The 26,478-nt window shown below is 40.6% G+C and overlaps 1 protein-coding gene across 9 annotated transcripts in view; it reads right to left on the bottom strand.

The window, feature by feature from the left end:
• akap9 (A kinase (PRKA) anchor protein 9) overlaps window positions 1-26,478 on the bottom strand; it is a 59,706-nt gene that overhangs the window by 13,482 nt on the left and 19,746 nt on the right. For 7 of the 9 annotated variants that reach the window (XM_068711103.1, XM_068711104.1, XM_068711105.1 and 4 more), the window contains 19 exons: window positions 26,235-26,309; window positions 24,571-24,718; window positions 24,287-24,357; window positions 24,055-24,175; window positions 23,687-23,784; window positions 23,189-23,294; window positions 22,515-22,749; window positions 20,782-20,833; window positions 19,563-19,898; window positions 18,766-19,047; window positions 16,560-16,696; window positions 16,178-16,374; window positions 14,559-14,791; window positions 10,234-10,396; window positions 7,974-8,068; window positions 6,327-6,444; window positions 5,328-5,366; window positions 4,167-4,399; window positions 2,769-2,888 (listed from right to left, as the gene is read on the bottom strand). In XM_068711103.1, the coding sequence (XP_068567204.1) occupies window positions 2,769-2,888; window positions 4,167-4,399; window positions 5,328-5,366; window positions 6,327-6,444; window positions 7,974-8,068; window positions 10,234-10,396; window positions 14,559-14,791; window positions 16,178-16,374; window positions 16,560-16,696; window positions 18,766-19,047; window positions 19,563-19,898; window positions 20,782-20,833; window positions 22,515-22,749; window positions 23,189-23,294; window positions 23,687-23,784; window positions 24,055-24,175; window positions 24,287-24,357; window positions 24,571-24,718; window positions 26,235-26,309 (2,859 nt within the window). The remainder of the gene's footprint in view (window positions 1-2,768; window positions 2,889-4,166; window positions 4,400-5,327; window positions 5,367-6,326; window positions 6,445-7,973; window positions 8,069-10,233; window positions 10,397-14,558; window positions 14,792-16,177; window positions 16,375-16,559; window positions 16,697-18,765; window positions 19,048-19,562; window positions 19,899-20,781; window positions 20,834-22,514; window positions 22,750-23,188; window positions 23,295-23,686; window positions 23,785-24,054; window positions 24,176-24,286; window positions 24,358-24,570; window positions 24,719-26,234; window positions 26,310-26,478) is intronic. The other 2 variants (XM_068711106.1, XM_068711108.1) reach the window with 2 other exon arrangements.

The raw sequence follows: 26,478 nt of genomic DNA, 5'->3' as shown, positions 1-26,478 counted from the left end.
GTACATTAGCCAGGAGGACCGCTGGCAGGTAACTGATCCATCTGTGAGACGGGAAAACATCAGCAGATCAATGAAGGGGAGGAAGAAGGGTCCACAGGAGGAAGGTTTCTTTCGGGTTATCTCAGAACTGGGGAATAAAGCTATATCTAGATGGTACCCCTGCTTGATTAAACAAGAATTTAATGTTTCATAAACGACTGGCTGACCTTTATGCATCCTGTTGTTTCAGAAATGCATCTTTAAGGATGTTATGACACTGCGTTTCAAACAAAAAGACACTGTAGCAAGGCAGATGAAATGCACCCGTTCACTAGCAGCCCTTCGTTAAATATTAATATGACGAGAGAGTAGGATGGACTCTTCATGTGAATACTTCAGCTCTGAATGGTCTATTTATATTGCTTTGAGCTTTACTTCATTTGTGGATGGATTTAGGTCAACTCAAGAGGGTTATGCATTATCTATATGCAATTTCTTGCTCGACACCCAGGAGAGACTTAGCTAGAGACATGCTTGTTCATCGTTTACCTCGAAAACATTGCTAATGTGGCAAATAAACAATGTTAAATGGTTAGTTTTTTACGAACTGCAGTTTGCTAACTTACACAAATTCATATTGATGTAAGAATGTGCTTTGAAATTTACTACGGTCATGTCAAGTATGCAAAAAGTGGTGTATAACTGAATAGAAAGGCAATCCTCTTTAGGGAGGATACTTTGACATTTGTGCGACACTAAACTTGTGTTCAAGTTCGCCCTCCCATCCTCACCACTTTTACTGTTCTGCTGTTGAGTTTTACACTGGACATTGAAAAGGGAGAAACCAGAGCAAGGAGCAGAGTGAGGAAGGGCAATGTTTTGAAGTCGCTTTCAAATGAAGACAAACACAGCAGACGGGGATCAAACTGGAGAGAGGAGGAGGAAAAGGATGAGAGCGATGGGCAGGCCATTAATTGCTACAGGGTCGGGCGGGATTACTAAAATGCACTAAATGCTCTCTGGGGGAGATTCTACGTGTAGCTAGAAGCAATACCTTAAAGGTTACTCCATCCACCTGTAATAGCCACGGGAGAGAGAAGGCATAAAGGATCAGAGGATGGACAGTTCGAGGGCAAGAGGGGGAAGAAAAAGCACTTAGTGATCAAAATGTGGCAAGAGTCTCTGGAAATTATAGCGAGAGGTCATCTTTGGGAGTTTAAAGCAGAAAAGTGTGAACGATTTATAAATGATATGCTTAAACCCAAGGAACAGAACTAACCGCTACCGTAACTACAGTGGAGCTTTAATCGAAGCTGCAATCACAAATTATATAATTCAAGTCACTATCAAATTTAGCAGGAAACAAACTGGTTAGACTGCTCGAAGGCTAACAAGCAGCAGGGGCAAAACGAGGATACTTCAGTTACAAAGACATTAAGGAAAGAACAGGAAACATTATGATACCACTGAGCATTAAAATCATCGTCCCCTAATGGAATAACTGACTTATCTTGTCAAATTATGTTTCCGATTGAGCAAGTGAAATGCTCCGAGGGCCCAGAACCTGCTGTGGCTTATTTTCTTTTTATATTATCAAAGGACAAATGAGTTGAATTTAACGGTTTACTGTGAGGACATCATGTTTATAATAAACATTAAAGAGGGCATGATGCTTTACTGGCAAATCGCAAGGACTCAGTCGATTGGTTTGAGGACATAATTAGCGCTTCAAATGTGCTGCAATACAATGACAACAGTGTCGATCAAAAGTGTATTTCTCTTTGCCCGGAGTGAACTGGAGGCTAGATTGTCAGTGGATGAAAAATGACAGCCAATGACAAAATCCTGGAGAAGCCAAAGAGTAATAACTGCACAGACAAAGCAAATTAACAACATTAAGGTTAAAACTGACAGCGGTTACTGCTGGGGTGAACGAGACTGATGCACAAAAAGAAAAGTCATATTGCAATTTGGTGAGTACTTAAAAAAGGCAGGTTAAGACTTCCATTACGGTCAAAACAGAATGCCAGAAGTTACACCGATCTGACTTCCGATAGCTGTGGGAATCAAAGATTACTAGAAAGACTAGTAACAGTATCTGTGAAAGCTTTTAAGCTGGAAACAGCAGCTGGAAATGAGGTTAATGAGAGCGGAGAGACAAAACAGTCAAGTTGTGGGCTGTAAAACCGAAACAGTGATCTGAATAACTAAAAAGACTCCATAGAGCCGGAGGGAACTGTAGAGTGAGATACATCTCTGTGGGTCCGTCACTACAAGCTACATGTTTCACATTACACATCTTCACTTGATCCATTGTTAATATCAACATATAAATCACTTGAACTTAGCCACGAGTATTCACTTATGAAATGTGATATCTGGGATTACATTACATGATATGTTATATAATTGTCATCAAGTCAAAATGTGAATCTTACAAACACATGGCCTTATGCTTGACAACATTTTGTGAGTAACAGCTGCACCAGCGCAGTGGTTAACTTTAGCTAATTCTATCACTCCCACTGTATTGTGTATTTCATGATCGTGTTAATAAAACCCACTATTACACACAAGGACAAACATTATTCCCACTCACTCTTCTGTCTGCGAAACACTCTTTTGGTGTCATTTTTGAGGCGGCGCAGGTAATTCTACCAGCTCTTATTGTTCTGCTGTGTGACCCTCAGCTCAGTGTTCATAGCCACACCGAAAGTGTGATGTTCAGAAAAAAAGCATCTCTATTAATGCCTGGTCCTCTGGCAGAGAACAGAGCACGCTCCGGTTACCTCTTTGTTTCTTTGCTCAGAGCCAGCCTGAAGCTTCTGAGGATTCTTCAGCTGCTGTTCCAGTTTCTGGATCTCCTGCTGGAAGAAATCTCTCTCGTGTTCTCGGTCCACGGCTTGTTCCTGGACACCAAAAGGAAGACAGGAATATGGAAATGTTGAATCGCATCTTCAATACAGAATTACCTGTTGAGAAACTGGTTTCTTTTCCAACAAACTGCTCAATTTATCTTAGTCATCAGAGGCTGTGAGAGCAAATGTCTATGTGCTGAATTTACCTCGTACTTGTACCTCCAAGGTAAAATGGTGTTACCTCGTACCTACCTCGTAATTTACCTCGTATTTGTCGTACTACTTATGTCTGAAATTAATTGTCAAAATAGAAACACAAATAACATCCGGTTTTATTTTATTACTGCACACTCCAGAAAATATGATCATAAGAAAGAATTGGTAAAATAATCTAATTACATTTACAAATGTGCTGGTTTCATATTTGTGTGTGCGACCAGCATCAAAAGGACAATAGAGGGAATCTGCATTCAAACCACATCTAGACAATTACGAGCCAACTCCTGGCCAAGTGGCCCAATTATGATGATGGGAACAAAGTCATTAGACCGTGAGCAAAATATGAGGTCGGGTCCCCCCCAAAAAAATCATAAAATCATCAGTTTAGCTTTTAGACAAGCTGGAACCTGAAGCTGTGATGTTAATTTATAGCAGTTATCCTTGCCCTAACTTAAAAACAGCAATTCTTTATTAACCAACATTAAAATGAATCTGACTTTGAAAATATCTTGATGTGAAACACCATGTACTACATACTAACATGCTCAGCACACAAACACACTCTGTATGTGTCTGATAATGAATTTGTTGTTTACAGATAAGATTATCGTGCATCTTAAAGGAGGAACATACATTTGATTTGTGCGTTCATTATTTTATCTCATTATTACTATTATTTTGCATATTTAGGAGTCACCTGAGCTAAATGTGACAATGTTTATGTAAGAATTCAATAAAAGACGAAAATAAAATTGTCAAAAAAAAGATTTGTCTGGTTAAATTTGCAAAAATGTAAACACCTTTCTACTTTAACAAAATGGTGTTTGAACATGACATGTCATCATGTATATTACTAATAAGGGACAATTAACTGAATGTAAAGCAGAAAAAAGTGAACTTTGCACTGGGGAATATTTTCTTAATTGGTTGAATCAAAGGGTTTGCCAATTTTCTGCCAATCAACTAATAATTTGATCTCCAATGACAACTGGTATAAGAAGTTCATTCATGATTTACAGCTGCCCAAATAGGAATGAAATATAAAAATGTTGTCACTGACATGAGAGTATATATCATTTTGAATATTGAGTCAAAGTCACTGTCACTCACGTCGAGGAACCTGCGGTTCTTATCCAGCTGTTTCTCCAGAGCTTGGACCTGCTGTCGGAGGTCTCCGCTCTCGGAGCTCTGAGCGTGCTCCAGCTCGATCACCTTGTTGACCTGCTCCTCCAGCTCTGCCTCCAGCAGCTTCACCTGCTTCAGGAGGTCGGTGTTCTCCTTCTCCGCCTGACGCTGGACCTCCACCTTCTCTTTCATCAACTTCTCCGTCTCCTCCAGGAGGTCTACATGAATACAGCGGAGGAAGGAGGACAAGTTAGGCATCGCCGCTTATCAACTGAAGGTGGCTGATTTTAGTTAATGATTCATTGAAGTTTGATTTCAGTGTCAAACAGGATGCTGAAATGGAGCTACTGAAGAGTCTGAAGTGTGAGCCATGAGATTAGATTTAATAGTTTTTTGCCATGTTGTTATAAATTGAAAACTTCTTTCTCTGAAATGTTCCAATCTTATATGCCGTGGTCACTTTTACAGCTTTGTCAGAATACACAGCTACCTTCAGACTCTTCCAACATCTCAGTCAACTTCCCAACGTAACGCCCCGTTACCGAACATGAATCCCCGTCATGATGCCTCTTTGGACTTCCGATGCCACCAGTGAACAACCCACAGCGGTTTACCCAGGATTGAACCCCCGCAGGATTAGTGCAAAGGTAACAAGATGAGAGAGTGCAGATGATAGAACAAACACGTGGACAGCCCAGACATTGCGATATCCATGCCTTATAAGCATTTACAGGCAGGAGAGGGACTTCCTGAACGGCCAATCATCTCACTCAAAGAAATGCTGCAAGCACAGCATCTGCAGATCTAAAATATACAGAACAATTTAGAGTGCAGATGATTGACAGTTAGGGAATAATGACTATGTATAAGTGTCTGAAGATGACTTTCATTTCATCATGCTAAAATGAGTGCTAACATCGACGCCAAGACATTCAAAATGACAAAAATCAATCAAAATGAAAAGCTGAAGCAAAAGGTTAGTGATTGAACTGTGAGTGAGTTTGTGAGCCCATAGCAAGCGAGCTCCAAGCCGTGTTGGTGAGTTGCTGGATTAGGGTTAAAGAGGTATACTGCCACTCAGATACAGTCGACGATTATCGAGAACATACAGTAGATATGACTGAGCCATGCTCAAAGTGGACACACCTGCTTCAGGTGCTGCAACCATTGCAGCTTCAACTAGGCCTACAGGAGAATAAGAAAGCACAGGAATGTAACATGCTCTTGTTTTTTGTCATGAACAGGAAAACTCTTAGATAAAGAAGAGCAAAGGGTGAAGACAGAGGAGGCAGCGCTTCTGTGTCATTTTCACAGCAGGAGGTTAATGCTGTAGAAAGGATGCTGTGAAAGGAAAGTTTCCGAAATAGCCCTTTTTGTTTTAAACCCTTGGATAAATACTCACCATTTTATCAGAGAACGTACTCATGGGACACCTTTTTCATAATACAGGGGTTATAATGCAAATTAGCAGATACAGTTATCAAGCCTCATGTGTATGGCACACTTCTAGGAAAATACCTGTATATGTATAACCTGTGGCACAAATACTGGAATCAAGTGTGTAAGAAATGTAGATAAACATTTTGACTATTTTACCCTGGGTCTGAATTATTTTCGCTGACAATGCAGCCAAGTTATGGCTCATAGATATGTTTGTTATCAGTTCCATTAGGCCACAGCAACACAAGAACTGCAAAATAAATCAATGTGAGGCTTGTGCACCCTTAAAAATCGGACTGTAAAAGAGGAGCTTAAACAGTGACAACAGCTGTTGTGTGACATGCAGCTGACACTGACTCTGGGTCAATATTTTTACACCAAATCAAGCTGTGCCGTGTAATTCAAAGAACAATTAATGTTTTAATTAACCATAGCACACAAACTGTCACTTGAAACTTGAGCCATGATAACAGAACAAAAAAGCTTTATAAAGAAGTGAGATTTTTTAATTCTCATTTCCTTATTTAAGATACACTATGATTTCTACAATGAAATTGTGTTCACAAAATCAAACCTATGATTAATGTTCAAACCATGTTATAATAAATAAATAAATTTCCTAAGCGTGATGACTTCCTGTGAGAGGTATAAAAAAAAATAAAAAATCGGTATATATTTCCAGTGAGGGAGGTCTGGGATACGTACAATGCTCGCGGGGCCCGGCGTCCTCCCTCATGGCGTCTTGTTGCCGGGACAGCAGCTCTCGCTCGTCCTGCATCTGAAGCCTCTCCTGCTCCAACTCGTGCAGTCGGCTACTCGTCACCTGCATGAAATGACAGTTACAGACTGGCTCAAAACTCTAATAAATATGTTGATTAAGCAATAGCTCACGACAGGTATTTTGTGATTATATCAGAGTTAAGGGATGTTGTTCGGCCCGACACGGAGCTTTTGCTTTTTATTAAACGGCCATCGTAAGTGTGGCAATATCAATCAATCAATCAAAATGTATTTATTTAGCACAATTTTAAAATACAACAAAGGTTGCCCAAAGTGAGTCATATAAACAAAGACTTGATTAATAACAGTAAGTGACATTAAAATCAAGACAAACTGACACAAATCACATAAAAGTGCCATGTTAAGATCAAAGGTGATAGGCCAGGGAAAAGAAATAGGTTTTTAAACGACTTTTAAACATTGGTAAGATGGATGACAACCTAATATGAAAGGGAAGTGAGAACAGTAGTGGACCCAAAATGGACCCCTGCGGTACCCCACAGGTCAGGGGGGCTGGTTGAGAGGAGCAGATGCCCATGTTGACAGAGAATGATCTGTCGGTCAGGTGGGACTTAAAACACTGTAGGGTAGTGCCTTGGATGCCAACAGAGTGCTCAAATTGGGAGATTAAAATGTCGTGGTCCACAGTGTCAAAAGCAGCAGAGAGATCAAGTAAAAGCAAAATAGCGGGATCTCCAGCATCAGCAATGATTAAAAAGTTGTTAAAAACTTTTAAAAGGGCAGATTCTAAAACCAGATTGAAAAACATCACGATGCCTTTTAAACTGATAAAAGATTGAAGCTGTTGAAAAACAATTTTCTCAAAGATCTTTGTCAGAAAAGGCAAGGTGGATATTGGTCTGTAATTTGATGGGTCAGAGGGTCCCAGATTAGGTTTCTTCACGAGAGAAATTACTGTTGCATGTTTGAAATAGACTGGGACTGAACCAGAAAACAGACAACTGTCTATGATTGACAGTATACATGGTCCAATTTCAACAAAAACCTGCTTAAAAAGGCCTGAGGGGATGATGTCAGAGTGGCACATTGTAGTTTTTAGTTGATCAACAATTTTAGTGAGAATATGAACTGCTGTCTACTCCTGTATGTCTTTTTCCTCAGACGTGGAGTGATACTGAAAGTGCAAATTCACTCTTACTATGTGGTTATTATATCACAGCTATTAACCAATCAGATTGCTTGATTTGAGCTACTGCTTTTATACATTTTATGGGTTTTCACTAAAGATAAGGCTGGTGATATTCTATCTTTTCCTCAATGTAAAGCTATATTTTGCGACACAGACAATTTATTTTTGGTTTTAGCCTTTTAAAAGGATTTCTTGACAATAAGAAAAATATAGACTATCAACAGACTCATCCTTTATGCGCTGAAGCCTGAATTTATACATTTGTACACATTGAGTTTCTTCTGGCAGATATTTCAACTAATTGAACCTCAAGTAACTGTGCTTGCACTTGAGTGTCTACTGTTCTGCACCAAAGGCAAAATAATAAAAATTGACCTAAGTCATAATTATTTTTCCTGATCTCTGCAGCTGGAATGCCTCACCTGCAGCTCTTGCTCGAGGCTCAGCTGGAGCTCTTCCTTCTGACGCAACTGCTCCTCCAACCCGGCTCGTTCACCCGTGTAGCCATCAATCAGACCTGAATGTGGACGAAGCAGGAGGAAGACGGTTACAAAAGGGCCCTGAAACAGAAATTTACAATGTCCCTTTCTTACCCTCTCATACTTGCAATCACTTAACAGATGAATTAAGAGGAATTACTTTGAGTCTTGAGTTTAGACCCAGTCATCCAAAAGAACAAGCACTCAACACCAGAAAACAAAATCCAAGGTTACCGACAACACAGCAAAGGAAAACATACATAGGTGAACATCGAGGCACTACAAATGCAGAGAGGAACACAAGTGAGCATGTCTGACCCATTTTGCTTGACATGAAGTACAAGACTGAGCTGTAAACACAATGAAATGCAATCATTACTGTACTGCTCTGTCACAGGTCAGCAAGCATTAAGCAGCAGGATGGTATTCAGTGAATAGTTACGGGTTATGGGGGTAACGGACTAATGAGAAACCAGTTATTCATTCACTGTAACTTTGGTGTAGAATAGGGTTAGTTCTAAAAGGTAAAATCTTCTGCCTTGCTTGTTGTTTGTAGCTCATACCGGCTCAATGAGCGCTGTGTGTCTAAAGCTAACAGAGCGGCAGAAGGTAAATGTCAGGACTAGATTATGATTTCAGACTTTAATAAACAACGCTGTGTGTAAACTTTGACTAAGGAGGGATCCCTCTATATACACAGCTATCACATGCACATGATTACTGACAAAAAAAAAAAATCATTGTTCAACAACTACAGAGAGCTCTCCTGGGGATCTTTTTATCACATTTTCTCTGCAACATTATATTGTCCAACTAAGCCTTTTCTCCTGGCTAAAACATAGCAAATGCCTTATTCAAAACCAGTTTGAAAAGGCCACACCCTGAGCTTCTACCTGTGTGGTTCATCCATACAATAGGACATGAATTTCAAAGTAGAGTAGGGAGACACAGGTTTAGCAGATTTTTAGCACTCCCTAAAAGTCAGTGAAGCATGCCACATGACCCGAAAAACACAGCTGCTCTGTAACTCCATTACATGCAATGACAGGTTGATAGTTTGGGGAGCTGCATTTATTCCCCATTAGAGCTGCAATGGTTAGTCGATTAATTGATTAGCAGATCAACTGAAAATTAATTGGCAACTATTTTGATAATTGATTGTTTCAGTAATTTTTCAAGCAAAAATATGAAATATCTGGTTTCATCTTCTAAAATAACAGAATTTGCATTGATCAAATATGAAAATAGTAATAGTTAGTTGCCGTCATATTCTATACAATGTTGTTCAGACAACTTGCCACATGGTCTCCCTCTTTGAAAGTATATACTGTCAAAACGTTTTATGACATCAAATATTTGCTATTCTTCAGCACCTCTACGGGATTACAGAAAACAAACAACTCAACAGGATACTACTAGAGATTAGTAAAAGCTATAAACTCACCATTGTTCAGTGTGTACACAAAGCCAGAAAGAAAGAAATTACTTTTGGAGTCTACATTTGCCAAATTGTGTGAGAGACACAGCCTGGTCGACCGGTGTGTGAGACAGAGCGGACGTGGTCGTAACAGTTGACCCCCCTGGACCAGCTGTCTCTGACATGGATGGGACATCAAGTTCCCCCAATAAGATTTGTCACAGAGTTTAAACTGTAGCAAAAATTGGTCCTCGTGAATAGAGTTCAACCGAGCTTCAAGATTTTACTTTACACCTCCAAACATAAGCCCTCATTATGTATTCGTCACACACGCAATCAGACATCCAAACTCAAGTCAGAGAGGCTGACGAACAGAAATCTCCATTTGTCGATTTCTCAGCATGGTCTCACACTCCTTTACTCTCCCTTTCAAACAGCTGATCCCATCACTCCCTGTAACACCTCCCTCCCCCAAACAGATGCATGGATGCTTTTTCACTTCAGTTCCTCCTTATGCTTCTGTAATCATTCAGACATACAGACACACATTGTCACGTCATCAATTCAGAGTCCATAGTGAAGCAGCGAGTACTGCATTTCTTCTACAAGGAGGCTGCAGTGAAGAAGACGGCTTTAAGAAGCTGCAAACAGTTTGATCCGAGTCTGCGCAGAACTGTCACCCACTAAGATACAACTCAGAGAAACTCTTATTTATTTTGTGCCGATCCTAATTCCTAAAACTTATGTAAGAAAACAAACAAAGCTTTGTTATCCAGAGGAACTCACCCTCAGCGCGGTGAAGTTCCAGAGCCAGCTGCTCGCGGGCCTGGGCCTCCTCCGACAACCTCTCCTGCAGCTCCTCCTGCTTCTGCAGCAGCTCGCTTATCTCCCGGTTGTGGCGGAAGGACTCCCGCATCAGCTCAGTCTGGGTCAGCCGGGCATGTTCAAGCTGAGAGGGGACGAAGAAAGAGATGGCGACGCACAAGAAGAAAAGTTAGGACTGCTTAAAATGAGCTTAGAAGAACAAACATTGGAAAGGAATTATTTATATTAGCAATTACTGATACAGAGTCAAGTTGAAATTAAAATCAAACAAAAAAAGTTTCTGAAATTTTTGTTTTCTACATATAAAAAGTTCAGTCTCATGTACTGTAATGCATAACAATGGACCACAGTTCATAGCTCTCAATGCACATTTGATTATTTTATACATAACATACATTTACTATAACAAGATATGCACCAAACCTAGAAACGATCCTTTTTAATCAAGATATTGATTCAACCTCTTCCTGTGCATTTGAGAAACACATTTTGTCTACTTAAATATATGATCTCTTGATCATCTTTTTTTTACTCAACTAGAAAAGCATGTTGTTGTCACGTTTAAGAATATACAACTAACTTTACATTTCATGGTCTTTATGCATCATGTGCAGACAGACTGCAGCATAAGTGCACAGACCAAAGTGAAACCTGTATAAAAGTCAATAACAGAATGAGGTTATGTGCAGATGGAACAGAAATACTCTGAGATAATGATATCACATTTGTCTAATGACCTTCAGGTCAGGTGACAGAAGGCAGCTTCTCTGTGTGGTACAGCTATGACATCATCATGCAATAACACGTCAGCACGCTCCCATTCATCCCACGGCTACTTTCCATGGATCATATCTACCTGAGCAAAGGTCTCATTGTATAACATTATGAGAACCAGGAAGCGGTAACGTGACCGATAGAGGTAATCATCTTTCACCTACTATTCCTAAAAGCAGCACAGAAAGAGCCGATGTGCTCCTCCGTGGAACGACATTTAAATTTCATCACATGTGCAGACCTGAACAAACTAAAACTGTGACCTTACTGTGTACGGAGGAGTGGGTAGGGAGATTCTGGAGACGACTTTAAGGAGGTGACCGTTAGCCCGGTGATTGACATGCGAGATTTTAGTGTGTATCACCACGGCATTTTGCTCATTCAAGGTGCTGCATAGCGGGAAAGGTCTGGGAAGGGGTACGCGAGATTCCACCTCGTACACATCCTGGTCCTCCCCTTCAACCCACATCCTGTTCTGCCTGCTCGAGTTCCAGTAAGAGCGGTACGAATCCATGGTGAAAGACTAAATGGATGAAGGGAGAACTTCCAACCTCAGTTTGTTATGTTGGAGCTTCTTTTCTGGAGTTATCAATGAAGGTTTCCATTTGTCATGATCCGTCAGGCTGAGCTGTGCAGCCACAAAAGAGAATAAGAGTCCAGTGGGGAATGAAGCAATGAGCAACGTTGTGGATAGCTCCAAGCAACAGTTTCTATGTGTTTGCCACACACACACACACACACACACACACACACACACACACACACACACACACACACACACACACACACACACACACACACACACACAGGAGACGAGTAAACAACAATTGGAGAGGGTGACATTCACGTCATCTCAATCACATGCTGCCTGGTGGAGGTAGAACAAGCCTCAGGTCAATATTGAGAGATAAAATCATCCGTCAACAGTGTGAATCTTTATGGTCCTTCCAAAAAAAAAAAAAAAAAAGTGTCATCCTCGACAGCAGGTGGAAGTCACATCTTGGTCCGACAGCTTTAAAGGCATTCATGAACACGACCACGGGAGGTTTGTAATCACAAAGGTGAGCATTTCTTCTCTTCAAGTCCTCTCTGATGATCTCCAACCCTGTCTCGCTGTTTCTCTCTGACCTTCTTTCTTCTGAGTGAAACCATATCATGCCGCTCGGTAAAGCTCACACCCCCACGTCTGCTCCGGTTTGCTCTCCTCTCTCTCTCTCTCTCTCTCTCTCTCTCTCTGGAGATTCATTAGCAATACTATGACGCCGTAGCAACCCCGACCTGCAGGGAAGCCTCCCAGAGGCCCCTTTTAATTGTTTAGTCCGAGCGGCAGCCTGCCGAGGGAGGAATGACAGCGCTTGGATCTCAAGTCTTCCACGCTTTCCTTTTTACTTCCTTCTAGGACGTCTCGTCATTCCCTCTCCACGCATGCTCATACTATAATATTACTCACTGTAGCCGGATCTCTCTCTCTCTCTCTCTCCTGTCAGGCGAGCTTTACTTACCCCCAGGCCGGCTACTGTCACTCTGGTACACTCACTTTGCCTCTGTCTACCCACGTGCTTTAAAAAATGTGATTCAATTCCAGACTTTCATGGCTGTTTTCACCTCTCAGGAGAGAAGGATTTTTCCTCCACTTCCTACATTGATCACACGCACACACACACAGCAGGATACTGTTCAGAAAAAGTGGGAGGGAAGCAGGTGTGGCTTCAGTAATTAGAGCCAGTGGGCCAGGTACATTTGCAAATAGATCACAGGCTCTCTCCATACACACAAATAACCCACAGACAACACACGCCCTTCACACAAAAAAGTTGTCAAACTGGATTCCCTCCCTACGTAGATGCAGAAAGAAGCCATTAAGTTGTTCCGACATGCTGCCTCTTGGTCCCAGCTACTGTCTCTTGTTTGGCATGTCAACCGTCATACTGACTGCACACAAACAATTTCCCCGTCTCACCGGCAGATAATGGGAGTAAAGTAATGAGTGAGCAAACACCTTCCACGGGCAAATCATTTACGGCATTCGTTCAACGAAGATACTTCACATTCCTGACCGGCTTGTTGAATCAATCTCCGTTCATGACGCTGCTTCTCAAGCAAGACGTGGCGATCCGGCACCGCTCACAGACGAGAGTAATGTACATCGGATCAATAGCAGCAGGGAAACCATTGATCGAACCATTAACAGGCTTTGTTGATTACACGTTTATTGTGCAATGGTGTTTACCTGGAGATGTAAAATGCTCGTAAAATCTACAGTGGGTCTTTAATGGGGCTGCAACTAACTTTTTTATTATATTATTTTTGAATATTTTCTTGACTTATTATCGTTAAAATGTAACATTTTGGAAAAGTGAAACAAAAAACAATTTTCAATATATTGTTTAAAGACAACTAGCAAATATTTATATTTTTGAAGCTGGAACATGTTTTTTTTATAATCAATTGATAATCAAAATTGTTGCAGATTAATCAATTTATTATATCATTATCAGTAGCATTTAAAAAAACAAGTTATTCAATAGCTAACATTCAACCAACAGTCACTCTGCGCTGCAGATGGATGCTGGAACAATAGTGATGCTTGGCCTGAAATTTCTTTAAAGCTATTTTTAGTTTCGGCAAGATAAAAAGCCACCTCAGCGTGAGTAATGCGTGAATATCAGCCAACGGGAAGATGTGCTGTGCAGTCAGTTACAGTGATACATGCAATGGCCCAGTTAAACACTGGACACAGTGGGGCGCACTAGACAGCCTGAGGGGGGGTGGAGTTGCTCCATGCACTACTGGACTCCGATAGGCTGATGGACCGGACAAAAGCTTCCGTGTAAATACAACTCGTATCTATAGGCAACCGCTGGGAATGAGGCGCTTCTTTTGTGTGTGTGTGTGAATTGTAGACAGGCCAACTTTTTTGCAGGCCACATTCTGCAGTCTCATCCCCATTATGCCTCCATGGACAGGCGTGGAAACATACAGAGGGGGTTAACAGTGTCCAGTGTGGGTATTTAAATATTTTGACAAAGCCTAAATGTGTCACTAGAGCTTTCTGCACAAACACAGGAGTGTTCATGAAGAATTCTTCTGAAACCATTTCACTTGACAAAAGGAATTTAATCTACTATAGTACTATATGTTATAGTTTGTATTTTGAGAAACACGCATATATGTATTCTCATCTTTGTCTCAGCAAGACAGTGATTAATTTCCCAAAATATCCAACTATTCCATTAACATTGATGCATTAAGAGATTCATCATATTTGTTATGATCAAATAAAAAGGTTTAAAAACATTTCTGTTCAGAAAACTAAGACGTCAAAAGAAGTATTGTTTAGGTACAGAAACTACAAAAACAACATGCCTTAGACTAAACACTACAACAGTTTCTTAGCGAGCAGAAAGTGCCATACGCAGTAATAAAATGAAGTAAAGTGAGCTAGCAGAGCAATGCTCTGAATATGAGAACAGTACATTGATCAAAGGCCACTTAACAGAAAAGGTTAGTACCTGGTTGGTGGTGTCTGTGATGGCCATCAACATCTTCTCCAGAGCCGTTTGGAGTCGGCTGCTGATTCCCATCAGATACTCCTCGTTCTCCAGCTGAGTGCCCGCCCCCAGCAGCAGCTTCTCCATCATCTGCTGAGACACCTCCAGCCCCTCGTCAGCCTCCGTCTCCCCAGACCACAGACTCACATCGTCCGCGGCGGTCTTGCTGACCTGGCAACTTTCTGCAGAGTGACCTGGTACGACCAGAGGAACAGAGGTCAGAAACACATCACACACAAACCTCATGCATATTACATTTTTAACAGATATAAAGTTCACTCACTACATTCTGATTAATAAGTCTATTACAACTTATTTAAGAAGCTTACAGATGTTTTTTTAACTGCTCCAACTTAAGATAAATAAACCAAGATACTGTGAGAGAATAATCAGCACAATCATCAAATGCTGCAGAAACAGTAAAAACACAGCTTCTTAAAACCATTTGAAGCTCACATGACGAAATTAAATGGTGTAAGGCTTAGTGCATGATAGCAGCAGGCAGCAAGATGGCTCAAACTTTACATTGTTTTTATGTTACAATTTCCTTTATATGACAAAATGTCATATTGTAACGACACACAAAGATAGAGCAGTGGCTCTTTTACAGCATAGAGGCAGATTAAAGTTATTATGCTGACAGCATTATGCAAGTCCCTGGTTATTACCTAATTATTTTCATTAGCAATGTAGGAATTTGACTTCACAATAATGGTCACAATGTGTAATATGTCAGCAGGTCTATGGTCAAACACAATTAGTCATATTATGCAACCCAATACAATGACATGACATATTTTAGAAGATGTTTTATACAGTAAACATCAGGATTAGCCTGGTAACGTGAGACTTTGTTGTCTTTAGCTTCCATGGAGTCACCACCTTCAGTAATGCAGAACCATTCAGACAGCAGGCAAATCTGATATCTATCTGACTCACAAGATATTATTTGCATTTGATCCCTGAATTTGTGCATTAAAATGTTACACTTTCATACATATAGTAACTGATTTACTTACACTATAGGAAAAAAAACCCCTACAAAACCCAGGCTTGACTAAACAAGAGAGGAGGATTCACTCTTTGTTCATGCAGTAGCATTTTGTAGTCATGGTGCAGCGTCGCTCCGTCACAACAGACTATATCTGCTACACAGGAAGTCAGCTTAAATTGCAGAAACAGATGCCAGCAACACTCTGGATGTGTTGAAGTCCAATTAAAAACAGATTTCAAAACTCAAAGAATTTTTTTTTTTAATCCACACTTAATAAATGCAAACTGATTCTTTAAAAAAACCATAAATCAAAAACTCAAGAATTTGGAATCCCAGCCTGACGATGGCCCCAATGCTAATGCAGCTGCAATGGTATAAAACTGTAGAGCACAGACATATTTTTTAAAGTCCAATACTGGAGTGTTGTGCAGTGAGTTTAATTACATTTCAAAAGTTTTCTATTTCTGATATCTTTTTCTTCCACATATCTCACCAACATATTTGGGTGGATGTGCTGTTGAACCTTTTGCCCAAACACAACACCAGCATTTACCCCAAACTATTACTGAGCCCTGATGTGACTTGCCTGCTACATAAGGTCTGGCGGGCTCGGCGTTAGCGCTCGGCCAGGTTGCCGTCTGTGTGGTGGACTGGGGCGCTGCGCTGGAAGCGTCACGCAGACTCTGCATGTGGAGGCCCATCGTTTCCTCAGCTGCTGCTGTCGTCTTCAGGACGTCAACCAGCACCTGACTGAGGGTCTCGTTTGCCTTACGCAGGACATTTCTGAAAGCAGCAAAAACAATTATGTTAAAAACAACCGCTGTGACTAAATGTATGAATCTTCTCTAATATATCTACAGCATTAACATTAACAGGTTATCATAAAGGACCAACTCAATACATTGTTTAAGAAATTCAGAATGCTCTCCATTATTAGAGAACCGTATGAATGTAGTTTCTGTCACTACCTTTCAATGTCCTTATCGGAGGACTCTCCATCATCCTCTGATAACAGTTTGCCTCCACCAGCCGGCTTTATTCTCTGCCCGCCTGGCTCTTCCTCTTCCTCGGCTTCTTCTTGACCGTCTCCTCTCTTCTTTAAGGCCTGCACAGGCAGGAGAGAGAACACAGACAGCAGCCCCGTCATTTGCAAAGTTGCAGTTGGTTAGAAAGACTCCTAAAAAACTCCTGACAATAAACAGCAGGCTGGCTGTATGCGCGACCATTAGTAAAAGTGCATTCAAATTAGGCACATGGGCACACAAACACACACACAACCACACACAAAGACGCACTTCTAACTCCCTTGGGGCGAGAGAAACACTACTATCTTTGTGCTGCTATGGCAACAGGTGCACCTGAGGCACAGTGACTTACAGAGGCGATGGCTCCATCTTCTGAAGGAAGGGCAGAAATGCAGCACTGCTTCTCCAGTCACTGACCTCCCAGACACTACACCCTAGTGCACACACTGCTGATGAGTCAGAGTGGTAACTGACTCCAGCCAAAGAATCACTTCTTTAGACAGACGAGAACATGTTTTATAGTTTCCTGAGTGACAGACAACATACGGCACAAATGTCTGTGAAGCTTAAACGGGTTTTTGAGAGAACGGTTCCCATTTCTGACTCCACATTGTAAGGTAATGTAGCGTTGGTTTCTATTATACTAAAATATGTTGCTCATGTTTTACCAATCAAAATGTACATACATTTACAAGCCAATATATGTCTTATGTATTTTAACAGATTTAAAGTTGCATAAACATAGTATTACAGTTTGAATTAAGTTATTAAGAATCAAATAAGTCCTTTTGGCTCTATAATATTAGCTAAGGAAAACATTTTCTTTTTCAGAATTTGTAATCTCTTCTCTTAGCTTGTTTTTTTTAAACTTGTTTTTTTAAACTTACAATGTCAGAATTTAAAATCTCGAGCTGCTTCATACATGTTATTTGGGCCAAGAGTTTTGTCCAAAGTAAGAGCTTTATGCTGGAAATGTCTCAATAAAAGATCCTTCTGGCTTTCTGTGGATCATCTCAACAATGTTCAGCTTGATGACATTCTTAACAGAAATGAGGTAATTTAGGAGAATATAGGAGAGAATAACCTAATGCATGAAAACATCCAAGTGAGTGTTTTCTGTGAAAGTACAGGCATTCTCTCATCATACCAACTCATCTGATTACTGAAGCTTAAGAACTTTCTTCTACTAAATTATCTTTACTGAATCGCTGTGTTTGAGCAACTCATCTTACAACGAACACTGAACCCGACAGCCACTGCGATCACACACTTAAAGCTTAATCATGCAATAAATGGTTAGTGAAAGCCTGGCAGGCCCTGGGATTAGCTCTTCAAAGCAGAAAAATAACCCCAAACCATCATGACGAAACCAGCGCATGCAGCGTAGATAGACGGGAAAGTTTGATCAAGAAAATCATTTTTTTTTTAATTCTTTGACAGCTGTGGATACACAAATATACTTCCTGTGATGTCATTAATCGTTTTTCAGTCTCTCATAACAGTTTTAATATTGGTAGTGGCTTTATGATTATTAAAAATAATGTTTCAATGCTAGTTGGTTTCTTACATCCAAGTTTACTGTGTATAAGAGTGAGAAAACTCAGATGTGGTAACCTTTTAAAGAGGAGAGTAAAAGTGTGTTTATGCACATTGTGTTCCTCTCTTTTGTGTTAAAAGTGTAGGTGAAAGAAATGCAGGAACTGCATTTGAAATATTAGGTAAATACAACTATAGGAGGCTAGAATATTTGTCTGGACATCCACAAAACCTCAGTGATTAAGTGCTGCTGGATAGCAAAACAATTTATAAGAATAGAAAATGATTACACCTCAAACCCAACATGATAAAACTACATTATCAATTGTAGTACTTTAAACAAATACTTTCATCGTAACCTTCAGTCAACAAATACTTTCATCGTAACCTTCAGTCAATTTAGTAAAAACGCTTCCACTGTGAGCAAGTAAAAAAAGCAGTGAAAAAGCACTTAATATTAATTTAAGCATATATAATCAATGATAGTAATCGATGCAAAACCTGCATTGCGACAAAGTGCATCTGAAACTTACTGACAGCAGTAACGAATTCTCTCAGATGAAATGAATGAAATGTGTGATGTGGTGAAAGTGAAATCAACGATGACACTGACCTGCTCAGGTCTTGATTGGGTTTTCTGCAGCTCCTCTCTTAACTTCGTGATCTCAGCGTTCCTCTCCTCCAGCTCCCTCTCCAGCCTCTCCTTCTCCGCTTCCTCCAGCCAGGCGCCCGAGGTGAGAGGAGCTCTGGGAGTCACCCGCTCCACGTTCTCCCTCTCCTCCACCGCCTCCTTATCTGACCGGGTCTGCATGGCGGCGCTCCTCTGGCAGGCACGCTTGTTGATTCGAGCCAGCTCAATCTGCTGTGCAAACTCCACAGACATCTGAACTATGGCCTGTCAGAAAACATGGACACAAGGATAACGTCTTATTATGTCTTATTGTGTCTTATTAATATTATAATTGATAATTTGAATCAAACTACACTAAGAGTGCTTATACAATGTTAACAATTTTGGGATCACATTCTACAGAATAACAATGAATGTACTGTATCTGGGGCTGCAACTAACGATTGCCATTATTGATTATTCTGCTGATTATCATCAATTGTTTTGTCTATAAAATATGTCACACAAAAGTGAACATTTCAAAAATTTTAAAAATGCCTTGTTCTGTCCGACCTGCAGTCCACAACCCAAAGATATTCAGTTAAAAAGATAACCAGCAAATACTCATATCTAAGAAGATCCAGTTGATTTTTGGTATGATTAATCAAATATGAATTCATTGACTATTTATTACAACTTCAACTGTGTCATCTCATATCTTAAGGCAATTTATCCGTTGCCAGTATTATTTATACTGTCTAGACAAGACAAAATGTAATACAAAATACATAACCACCTACCTTGGCAACCTCCTCCTGCACTCTCTCCCAGTGTTGTTTGTCTTCCAGCCCGATGTGCCCAGCGGCCCCGAGGCTCTCACTGGAGCTTCTAGCTCCCTTAACGCCGTTGAGATCCTGCCCTCTCTCTCCTCTCTCCGCAGTTTTCCTCTCCTGCTCCTTGTCCTTTGTCAGTTTCCTCAGCTCTCGGTTGTGCTGCTCTTTGAGAGCAGCTACTTCTTGGACATACTTGTGGTAGAGAGCTTTCCTCAGCGCCTGCAGCTGTGCCGTCAGGCCTGCAGACCTGACGGGCCAGCGCAACTCCACGCCTCCCTCCGACGGCTCCTCCTCACCCAGCACCTGCAGAGAGGGAGGAAAGCAGAGGACAGGAAGAAAGGGGAAAGCTATAAGTTACAGAATTAAAACTAATGTAGCGGATAACAGCAGCCGTACTGTGTTGAAATAAAAGTTCCTCGAGGCTGATCCTGAAATAAATCGATCCTTTTACTGTAGCCAAACCCCACCCGCTCCTTAACCACTATTAATACAGCGTTTTGTTGCCTCCACCCCGCAGGATGATAAAAAGATTTCTTGCATTACAGCTACAATTTCCCCAAAGACACTACCGCCCTGTCTTGTGATGAATCCCTTTCTTGTCTGTTTCACAGTCATCCCGCTTCTTCAGTACCACTCGCCTCAAGCCTAACATTTCCAATCCAAATGTCTTAAAGACATCCAAAGAAGTGCATCATGCCCAGCTTCTCTCCCGTTGTCGCTCTTCTGTCAATCCTTTCCTCTATCTTCCACTCTGATCTTAGCAACAGTCCCACGAGCTGTGGAAACTTTGAGGTTGGAGGGAAGGGAAAGACAGAGTTAGAGTGACGTGAGTGAGAGATGGCTCAAATGGAGTGCAGCTCATTCACGCAGCGCAGAGTCCTCCTTTCAGCCGCCAAGACTAGAGTACGTTGGCTCGGTTCTTGAGTAACACGCTAAAGCGGCGGGTTATGCAACGTCCAACCCTTTTAAATCGTTGATATAGGACCGCTCACGATGCTGCTTCGGAAGCGAAGCTGGAGAATTTAGGGCATGTTTGAGCCTAAAGGCTGCAACTGCCCCCCCCCCCCCCCTCCCACCCACCCTTACTGTCACAGCGTCTTAATGCTTCTACACGTTTCAGCTCGTAGTAAGATATGATGCATGCGACATAGACGATTTAGATGAGGGCAAAATGTAGCAGCCAAACCTTTAGTTCTTCTTCGTGCCCCTCCATCCCCTCACAGCTGGACTCTGGAGCACTGGACAGCCAGACAGAGAAAATGAGAAGTTAAAATGAATTGTTCGACAACATCAAATAAGTTTAACAGTTTCTCTTGCTTCTTTTTAAAACTACTTTCCAGTTATTAGTACGATTAGTAAAATGTACCTATAAGGACCATGAAGCAGCATACTGGGGCTACCGTTTCTTAAAACCTTAACCTTTAGCGCATACTATTCTTCAACAGACAACACATTAGACAACAATATGTTGAAGGAGAGTGTCCTACAAAACTAGCTCAGCCTACATGCTTTCCGGTTATAAGCATAAAAATTATTTGACCAGCCAGGATAACAAAACAATGCTAATAAGACAATATTAAAATACTAAAAACATACATTCCACTAGTATAAAGTCAATCTAAATTGTTATGTTTTTATAATTAGCTAAAATTGTCTTCAAAATTACTTATTTTGTCCTATGAACATAACATTCAGTTTACCATCATATATGGCAAAAGCAGCAAAACTTCACATCTGAGAATATGAAATCAGAGAATGTTAGAAACTATTTTGACAATCCAGTAATTGTTTTGTTTGTTTGAAAAATGCCACAGCAATTGATTCATTGTTTCAGCTCAAGTCATAACAAGTCTTTAAAATATAGAAAATAATACCTGGTCTCACTGCACAAATTAATATTACATATAGAGTATATAGATATAATGCATCTCATATAATATGTGATTATATTCAAAATGTTACTGTATGTCTGGGAATCATTTCCTTGAACATGACGGTTGGACAAAAAGGAAGTTGATTGGTGTAGAAAACCACTGTAGTAATCATTAATGTATCCAACAGTGGAGGGCAGCAGCACCTCAGGTGTCATAGAAACAGAAGGACGCTGTGAAGGAGCTCACCCACAGTCATACAGTTTGGTTTTGGAAGACTAAAATGATCATACATGTATGTGCATAAACGCAACAAAGACAAGGGCCGTCTCCAAATTGATTATAGTTGTATTTTGGAGACCTGGAGTCGTTCAGCAACCTCATAAAATTCAACATGACTGCTGCATGCTTAAAATGTCATATTCATCTTGTTTTCTACACAGCACATTGCACAGGAAGCCATCTGGAGAGGGTACTTTTTTAACAAAAGGCATGAATAACGCTTTAAACAACCTCTTAAATATTTCATTAGTTGAGGCTTTGTTGTCAAGTGAACTGGGTCAGGTAGCTTCCACATGCTACACGAGATGTGCAGACCGGCCTCTAGTCTAAGTTAGTCTGTTGTTCTTCTATCACATGTACTTTAATCAATCAAGAGGAGGGCAACGAATAACATAAGTGATGTGTGTCGGAAGCAGTGGAACAATGGGAGGCTGTATGACTCCAGTGATTTGACAACATTTGAAGTCACGTTGTCAAAATCATAGAAGTATCAATACTGAATATTTGAAACTGTTTTAATACTCATTTTCCACAGTATCGATACAAATTCAAACCAATTCTTCTACATACTACTTCAGTACTACTTTAAAAATATATTCTGTTCCGTTCATGTGCCAAATTAAAAAAATTATGTATTTAAATGTCATGCTATTTGTTTCCTGTGGTTATATTTGATTTTGCCCTAATCCTTATCTATGTAAGGTGAGCTTGCTGAAGAGTTTCATTGCCTTAGCGTGAAAACATAGAAATATATTCCATCCGTCACCTGTCGTGGGTGTGAGACCCTGCGACCTCCTGCAGGCGCTGCTGCAGCATGAAGAGCTCGGTGGCGTATCGCTCCTCACTCTCCGTGGCCTGCTGCTGGTAGTGAGCTCGGAGATGCTCCATCTCTTGTCGGTGACTCTCCTCCAGCTGGAGCTGCTTCTCCTGCTCCTCCACCTTCAGCCTCTGTCGTTCCTCGGTAAGGGAGGTAGATGGTGCGCCAGACAGCTCTTTTAGATCTAAACAGACAGAGAAGGGGAATGTGAAATTCAGTACGCACAACTGGATAGCATCTGAATATCAGAATCGATTAGATGACACTTTAATGCTCCTTCTGGGAAAAATCAGTTGCTGCGGTAAAAGATAAGAGCATTGAGTAAGAAGTGAATGAACAGAGAGCGGTAAAAGAAACAAATCACAGAAAAGATATGTTTGCACACCCATTTTGAAAGGAAAGGAAGAACAAGCTAGTATATGTTCGTAGTCTACAGATAAACATTTTACATTATATACATATGTATGATGTGCTAAGTTGACACAGAAAGAAACGATCAAAGCAGGGAGTGTTTTGTTTTCTGAAGAACACAGAGGTAAAGATGTGTTTTGACTCAGAGACCAGACATTAGTGATTGACCTGCTTGCTTTTCCTTTTCTGTTAGAGGATAGCTTCACATTTACCTTTGCTTGTAGAGGGGCTTGAGCTAGAAACTTGCACACGCAGGTCAGAGATCTCCTTCTCACTGCTGCTCTTCAGTTCATCGTATGCCACCTGCAGCTCCGTCATCTAGGAGACCAACAGATTTGTTCCTCAAACGCGCTGATAATGTGTGCCAATTCCTTACGACATGCATAATACAGCACAATACATGCAAATCTCACTGCCAATTCAACTTCATAAATACACAGACATTGTTTTGTAATATTTACTAGTAATTTGTGTGTTTCAAACTAACCTTTGTTTTAGTACAAACCTCAATTATGTATATAGCTGCTCCTTCAATGCATTGTGGGAAAATAGCATCTCAAAAATGAAGTGTTTTTATACATGTTGATGTTTGAGTATGCTATACTTAGCCATTTTTCTAGTGTGAACCAACAACATACTCAATACGTTTTAATAAATTATCATACATTACGTAACTGAGACACAGCTTATGTCTGCTAGTGTGTTCTTACCTTGTTCCCATCAGCTCTCAGCTGAGCCTGGAGCTGCGACAGTCGATGATGCTCCTGCTCAATCCTCTCCCTCACCTGATGAAGACCTCTGTAGAGCTCTAGACAAGAGAAAGCAATTTGCTTTTTAGATTAAATGGTCAGGGTTTCAAAGGAGACACTAAATTATTTTATTTGAGTATGAGACAGATTTTTTCTTTTTTCTATTTTTTTTGTTATTTGATCGCAAAAAAAGAGATCTTATCTAAAAGCACTTTGTAGGTGTAATGTTCATTTAATAATTGCCTACAGTGCATCTTACATTGGAAAATGTGTTATATCATCTGTAATGATTGTTAGACTGTAATTGAATTTCTTGAGAGACTAATTACCTCTGGCCTCCAGTATGATGGAGGTGGATTCTCTAGTGTCTGGTCTTTCTGCTGAAGGGGGCGGCCGGTCCGCTGCAGCACCACTCTCCAAAACCTCTTCACCAAACATCCTTTGAAAACACTGATCACAAAACGGAGAGAGACGAGGTTAACCAATACGGTAACCTGGCAACACACAATAATAAAATTCATTCTGAAAACCTCATTACAACTGTTTGTCCTCAGTAATCACCTGAATGATCTCACTGCATTCTTCTGACACGGCTTGTAACATGTTGTGGTATTTGAAGATTTTTGGCTCATCTGAAGAAAAAAACAAAAAAAAAGTAGAAAATTGTAATTAATTGAATAATTCAAATGTTTCACACAGACAACAAACAGGGTACAAAAACATTGCTAGATACATCGGCTATCTGTGTTGATCCATCATGAATGATAAATCAAATCCATCTCTGAGGGGAAGCTTTGCCACAAACACAGATGCACGCAAAGGCGACCGTCTACACATCTTCTCACCTTGGTCACCGTGATCCTTCCAGTTCTGCAGTTTCACCTCCAGAGTGTGGGCGCGGGCGTCCGAATCCTCCTGCAGCAGCTCGAGTTGGGCGGCGTGGATCTGAGACTGGCTGATACGTTGCGCCTCCATCTGCAGCCTGCACTCACCCTAACCATGGGAAGAAACATCATCACATTAGAGCGGCTGGAATAAACCACAGGGGAATGTCTTTTTTCCACATAGATGATGTGACTTTATATTGGAGAGTTATCTTAATATTCCTAAATATGTTTAACGAGACACTAAATGACTGATTGAAATATTTGGAATAGTTTGGAAAAGCTGTAAAAAAAAAAAAAAAAAAAGTACATATCATTTATAATTTATCATAAATTAAATTGTGCAGCATACCACATCCATTTGGTAATTAGAGGAGATATAAAAAATAATAGGATTGATGGAATTATGTTGTTTAATCATGCTGTATGAGAGTGCTGTAAGCACACGCCATCTGTGTTCAGGATGAGAGGTCGGCTATTATCACATCTGTAACACAACAAAAGGCAGTGAGGCCTCTTTCTCGGATTATGCATTAGCACAAATTTGTTAGGGTGACACAAATATATGAAATTGTGATTCATTTACCTGGGTGGGTTTTAAAGCACACTCTACATTTGAATTAGGCTGTATTTAAAAGGCTTTGTAATGATACAATCTCCACATAGTGCGGAGAGTCCTTTCAAACCTGCAGCCGCTCAGATGTCTCCGCTTAAAACATGCAGATGAGATGTTCAGTGTCTAATAAGCATACGGGAGCTGTTATGATGTGCCACACACACACACACACACACACACACACACACACACACACACACACACACACACACACACACACACACACACACACACACACACACACACGAAAAAGTTTACTCGAAGACACCTACCATGTGAATTCATTTGTAGTTTGACTATTGTATGTGACCAAAATAAAATATAATAAAATTAACGTATACAAAAATAATGTTTGCTAAGCAAATTTACCGATATTTGGTTTGAGGTTTGTTTAGATTTAATTGGCATATATTGGCACGGCAGCGTAGTTTCTAAGAAATTTCTCACTCCGACAGCTGCCTCCAGGCGCCGTCAAGGATCATCCTCGATGCGGCCGACAGTGTGGCATCACTGACCGCTTCGCTTTAGAAAGATGTTTTGAGCATCTATGTCGAACCATTCCTTCTTTATTTCTGTCACAGTACGGCTCTGCTCGGATAACTTAACTAATAACCACTGACACTGTTAAAATTGTTATGCTGTTTGTTATCTGACTGCAGGACTTTTAAGTTCTTCTTTTTTACTCTCGGGTAATATTTCTGTCGATGAAACCAGCACACAAACAGGCAACCTTGTATAGCATTTTGGGGACGTTTGACCACACAACTTATCATGAACAGGTGCCATTCATCAGGCTGAAAGGAGCCTCAATTTACAAGATTGTTGAATCCAATTTTAGTAAACCGTACACAGAAAGTAAGAGCTATTTAGGACAAGAATATGAAATTGTTCTTGCATTGTGTTTCAGCTGTAGGAGCACCTATTTATAGACCTTGACACCACAATGTATGATGTTTCAAAGCAACAGTAAAAAGCAAAAGGGCAGCATGCGAGCTTAAGTGACATTTACATGCTGAGTAGTCTCTCCCTCGGCTCCCCGACACACGACAGGCTCCGTGTGGTGGTCCGTCCCATGTCTGCTCACCTGAATAAGCAAGCAGAAGACAAATAGTGTACTTTATTCAAAAACTGTCTTACATATTACCCCAGTACAAAAGCAGCCAACTATGAAAATAATGGACAGAAAGACAAGATGCATCATGATCGATCACTTCCTGAGGGGGAGGAGAAAGCATCTGTTCAATTAAGAGCAG

This window comes from Cebidichthys violaceus, unplaced genomic scaffold, assembly GCF_023349555.1.
Source record: "Cebidichthys violaceus isolate CVI_PGR_0920_01 unplaced genomic scaffold, fCebVio1.0.p SCAF_16, whole genome shotgun sequence".
Taxonomy (NCBI): Eukaryota; Metazoa; Chordata; class Actinopteri; order Perciformes; family Stichaeidae; genus Cebidichthys; species Cebidichthys violaceus.
The sequence above is the reverse complement of the archived record's forward strand: the minus strand, read 5'-3'. Positions and strand labels throughout refer to the sequence as shown.